The sequence below is a fragment of the Notolepis coatsorum genome, assembly GCF_963971535.1.
Source record: "Notolepis coatsorum genome assembly, chromosome: 13".
NCBI classification, from domain to species: Eukaryota; Metazoa; Chordata; class Actinopteri; order Aulopiformes; family Paralepididae; genus Notolepis; species Notolepis coatsorum.
Window position 1 is genome coordinate 18,819,180 of NC_140177.1, and position 6,000 is coordinate 18,825,179.

At 42.9% G+C, this 6,000-nt stretch overlaps 1 protein-coding gene across 1 annotated transcript in view; it reads right to left on the bottom strand.

Moving 5' to 3' along the window:
- rgs20 (regulator of G protein signaling 20) overlaps positions 1-4,299 on the bottom strand; it is a gene marked incomplete at both ends in the record, with an annotated part of 48,455 nt that extends 44,156 nt beyond the window's left edge. The window contains one exon of the mRNA XM_084327589.1: positions 4,105-4,299. Within this exon, the coding sequence (XP_084183715.1) occupies positions 4,105-4,299 (195 nt within the window). The remainder of the gene's footprint in view (positions 1-4,104) is intronic.
- Between the last annotated feature and the right edge of the window lie 1,701 nt (positions 4,300-6,000).

Here is a 6,000-nt window from a genome sequence, read left to right on the forward strand (position 1 = left end):
TGAAGTCTAGTAAAAAAAAAAAAAAAACATTGTTTTAGTTAATCTTGAGTTAAAAAAATTAGTGACATTGACATTAATAGAGTCGGGAGTTAACGCGTTAATATCGCGTTAACTTTGACAGCCTTAATATATATATATATATATATATATATATATATATATATATATATATATATATATATATATATATATATATATATATATATATATATATATAATTAAATATATATACATATACATACATAGTGATACACCAATAACAAAATAAAAACACAGTTAAGAATCATATGCATAGGCAAATAAACAAACAAACATATGCACAGCCTATGTACAAAATAAATAAACAGTTAATCTCTAGTCTTTACAGATTTCTTCGATTGCATAAACACTCAAATCAAAAGTATTACACAATTATCAAAACCTTACATTCAAGGAGCAAAACATAGGCCCAGATTTGCACCCCTATAAGCACAATGTCAGCCTCACACTTATTGCAAAACAATACACAGTGATTTGCAAAACACTAAACACACTTGCATTACATTAGACACAGAATGTCAAATTACCACACATATGGGCCAATTGATCAAACACAGCCATCAGATGCACAAACACACCATTGCTTAATTGTAGATACACCAATCAGGTTTAAGCACTATAAAAATGCAGCAGGTGAGTTCACCTGTCTTCAACCAAAATGGAAGAAGAGTGAAGTACTGTATACAGAGAACGTGAAAATATACAATTCACCAAACACTACACAAGACAACCAATGATGCAGACTGAGACATTTTCTCTCCATATACCCAAATCAGTCAACATGTCAACATGGAGAATCACAACAAAAAATTCTCTTGCCAGATCCAGCTAGGCAAAGAGATAATGTCTAGTATTTTCTGTACTCTATTTAAGTTTTTGTTTTACTGTAATTTTAACCTGTACTGGATACAGTATTTTATGTTTGTCTGATATTTGCTGAGCTTACAGTGTTATGCACACTGTAGTAGCATGAAAACTGGGACATGTTTTGTTGTGATTCTCCATGTTGAAATGTTGACTGATTTGGTTATATGGAGAGACATTTTTTATTTGTATCAGTCTGCATCATTGATTTGGGTATATGGAGAGAAAATGTTTTTTTTTCATCAGTCTGCATCATTGATTTGGGTATATGGAGATAAATAAATTATATTTTCATCAGTCTACAGCATTGGTCTTGTGTAGTGTTTGGTGAATGTATTGTATATTTGCACATTCTCTGTGTACTTCACTTACAGTATACTCTAATCACTGAGAAGTAGAATTGCTAAATGTGTTTTAGGTTAAGCACAGCAGTGTGTAACTGGTTCAAACAGAATTAAGTCATATGAAACGTGTGTTTCATATGGTAACAAAATGTAGTTTTTATAAATTAGTGTATAGTTTTGACAAGAGTGTTTAATTTAGCAAAGGATCTGAGGTGTTCTGATAATTGTGTGTGTGGTTGTGCTAATTGTGTGTAGTGTTTTGAAACACCGGGCCCTGTTTTCAAAATAGTGCTTAAGCAATCGAAAAAAAACAGTATTGTGTGTTTCATTATATACATATGTTTCAGTCTTCTCGTAAAAAAAAATTAGATTTTTTAGGGTATTTTCCTGCCTTTGGTCCGCTTTGCATTCACATCTCAAATGAACCGCAGCAGGGTTCACTTGCAAGAGTGAATGCGCTTTCACACCACCCCAAACCAACCGGACTTTCCGAGGAAATATGGTTCGATTAAAGCTTATTATAGTTTATCACAGTATCATGAGCATGTCTTTGTCAGTGGACACTGGACATGGGTATGGATGGCTCCAGGTGCTGCTGCGTTAAAGTGCACATCTTCAATACCTATCTGTACTATTTAAAAGCACAGTGCAGGACACACTCAAAGGTTATCGCACCTCAGAGATGGCAGTGGACATGTATGACAGGACAAAGTCCTATGTAATGGCCTTGGGATTGAGGAACATACTACCAGCCAAAGGAGGAAGCAGAAAAGGATGGACGAGTATGTAGTTGAGTCATCTTGTGGCACAAGCTCAGACCTCAGCTCAGGAGATCAGCTGAGACAGAGACTGTTCTATCCAGTCCTCGACAGAATGCTGCAAGAGCTTGAGAGCAGGTTCTCATGAGTTGGAGAACAACTTATGAGAGGCATACAGGCATGTTATCAAGCCTCAAACCAGTTTCTCTCAGTGGAATTGCTGCAACCCCTCGCCACACATTACAATATCCAACTACTGCCAGAGGAGATCACAGTTGCAAAGTGTTTCCTGGCCAGGACAGGCAGAGATGCAGTCCCTACTATCCAAAGTTTATTTTCCATCCTGGATGATAATAATAATAATAATGCTAGCTGGTCGTCCGTACTAATACACATTGGCCGTATTAGGGGGTGGGAAACTGATGGGTGGGGATCGGGCGTTGTGGACAGCGACTCCTACAGGTCGGTTGGTGCGCCTGCGCAGTAGAATCAGGAAGTGTCGGGGGCAGCGTGAGCCTCCCACGCGTTACTCCTCGCCACTGAGAGATCGAGCTGCGCAGGTGAAAAGATGCAACTGCTTTTACCTCAAGTACCGGAGGGGACTTGTGCTATGTATGACTTAGTCCACATTGCAGCCGGCTTGTGGGAGGCAAGAAACAGCGTTTGTGACAGGGGAGGGTTGAATTGGATGATACGAAATTGGGATGGGAGAAAATATAGAAAATGGGAGAAAAAGTGGATCAAAAAAAAATAATAATAATAATGCATTTTATTTATAAGGCGCCTTTCAGGACACTAAAAAGAAAAGTCCACAAATCGGTGAATGAAAAAATTATAGGATCAAATGAAAACTACTACTTACTAAAAATGGATGTTTAAAAGTACTAAAAACCAACAAAAAATACCAAACACTAACAAACATTCAGCACAGACAATGAGGATGCTAAAAAAAAAAAAAAAAAAAAAAAAAAAATGTAAAAAATTTTTTTTAAAGCTCCGGGGCTAGGAGAAAAACATCCGGGGCTAAAGCCCCGGAAGCCCAGGGCTAACAAGGTGGGAGCTGCCACACTGAAAGCTCTGTCCCCGAAGGTCCGTAGTCTGGTTCGGGGGATGGAGAGCTGACCAGTGTCCGTGGATCGCAGGGACCGTGACTGAGTGTAGGGGTGGAGGAGGTCAGTGAGGTACTGAGGTGCCAAAGCGTGAAGGGATTTGTAGGTGAGCAGGAGGGTTTTGTAGGTGATGCGGGATTTGATGGAGAGCCAGTGGAGGTGGATGAGGGTGGGGGTGATGTGCTGCCAGGGTTTGGTCCGGGTTAGAACCCTGGCAGCTGAATTTTGAACATACTGGATGGAGCCTGTCCAGGGTTTTGCTTGGGACCCCGGACAGGACCCCGTTGCAGTAGTCCAGGCGGCAGGTTACAAAGGCATGGATGAGGGTCTCAGCTGTGGAGTCGGAAAGTGATGGTCGGAGTCAGTCTGGATATGTTTCTGAGGTGGAAGAAGGCGGATTTGGTGACGGAACTGACATGGGCTTGGTAGGAAAGGGTGGAGTCCAGGATAACGCCCATATCTGTATCATTCACATATCCCTTACCTACTCTTACTACTGGCCAGTACCACTTACTACCATAGTGTCTTTGTACCTGATGCTGTATTACTATACATATTAATACTACAACTCTGTACAGTGTACATACATCTGATTAGCACTATAGTACTTGTTTATATATTTTATATCCAGTTTAATCACCTGTACATTGTATATTACTATTGCACTTTACTGTTACATTTGCACTCTGGTTGGAACTTCTTTTCATTGTACTGTACTTGTGCTCTATAATGACAATACATTTGAATCTAATCTAATCTAATAGTGTCACTGAAACAAACTCCACCTCCTGATCCTCATGGATTATTCTCCTGGTGAAACGTTTGCTTTGAGCCATACAGTTACTGTTTGAAACCCTTTGTTCTATAGGTTGCTTGTCACCACGACAGGTCTCTTCTACCACCACCACCGCCCTCACAGTATCTATACGGGTACGAGGCCTGAAGCCACTATAAGATACAGACGCTGATGGCGTCACGACACACCGTTACCTCGAGGGACACCATCTCCTGCTCGTCATTGTCCTGGTGGTTGTAGGTCCCCGGGGGCCGGTAGCCCTCGGCGTGGCGGCAGGCATGGAGCAGGCCCCGTACCCTCTGCCACATCAGGGCCCTGGTGCGCCCGATGCCCCGCAGAGCCGACCGGGGCCTGATGCCCCACCGCTCCAGCGCCCTGACGCATGGCATGCTCTCTTCCTCCGTGCCCCACTCTCCCCCTCACTCGGGCCGCTTGTTAAGCCCCTAGCCTGGCACAGACTGCAGCTGGCATGTAGCCTGACCGTGGCTGGATCAGTGGTGAGGCGAGAGAGAGAGAGAGAGAGAGAGAGAGAGAGAGAGAGAGAGAGAGAGAGAGAGAGAGAGAGAGAGCTCCCCACTATGGTCTCAGGTCCAACGCCGTACACTTGAGACACATTCTGTCGGAGCAGAACAAAAAGAGGCGTTGGTTACTCCGACCGGCAGGAGCGTGTTTACAGTGGAAAGGGCAGAAGGGGATTAAGGGACTGTGTTCTCACTGAACGCAGTCCCTGAGTCCCCTGTGCTTTAGTCCACCTCACCAGCTTAGGGCAGATTAAGCTGGGAGGTCTTAGTGTAAGAGTGAGATGGACAGCAAGGAGGACTAATGGCAGGCGGTGGATTCATTTGTGTGATTGGTGGTGATGGCCAAGATGATGTGATCCTCTCTACGTCGCCCCCACACTTCAAATGGATCAGAACGGAATACATACTCATGTGCAAATGGAATATGACTGATATTTTGAGCTCCGGGCCTTGACATTAGCCTTTATCCTATTTTCACACGAGCGCTTGTCTCCCTATGCTTTCTCTTTTGTTGTTGTTGTTGTTAGCTATATTCTATTTAAATCTTTCAAAACATTTCTTATGTGCCCCAGTTGCTATTGCATGTACATATCTGTGTTTTATTCATGTATATGTTCATACATACCAACTATTTCACCTGTTTTATTCTCCACCCATCCATCATCCATCGCAACACTACTATCAACGACATCCAAGAAGGGGGATCCCCCCTTGAACGGCCCTTCTAAGGTTTCTGTCCTCCACATTGCCTGTGGTGCTTTTGTCCTATTGCTAGGTTTTTAGTGAGTTTTTCCTTACCTTCGCTGGGGTATGTCTGGGAGTGTTGTTGTGGATTTCATGATGGGTTTTTTGTTCTTGATTTATTGTGATGTTTATTCTTGACTTGTTTAGAAGACTTGTCCAGCCCATGGGGACATTAACGTGTGATTGCAGGCTCTATAAATACATTTGATTTGATTTGATTGTCTGCGTTCCTCCTCAACCTCTCCATGGACTCTCGACAGCCGCCTCACAAGTAATACAATGGATTAAACCACAGTGGTAATAAATGGAGCTTCCAGGAAACATGCGGTCGTAGTGTACACACAACACAACGCACCCAAACAACTGCCTCTTTGCACTGTGCTCAGGCAAGCACTACCGGAGTCTCATGGCCGGCACAGAGAGACTCAAAAGGAGCTTCTATCCTATCAGGAGGCTCAATGACTCTATGCAACACTAACCCATCCATTCTACATTCATTGCACAATGCACACACATCCACCATGTAAAGCCCAAAGAGATGTTGCTTGAAGGAAGACTTGGAGGTTGTGTGACTTCAGAGGCCAGAGGGTCGGACCTATAAACACATTTACTATCCAATAGCATTGTGAGGCTGAACAACAGACCCATTGACTATGTAGTCATTAAAGCGGCGGTTACACCTTTCGTTTCATTTTCGTTTCATTGTCATATGCGTTTCGCCACGACGTGGCAGCCTCGAGTCACACTTTCGTTTTTGTCACCTGAGCACACTGATGTAGTACACTGCCAAAGCAGTAGGTGGCAGTAGGTGGCAAACATGAAGGC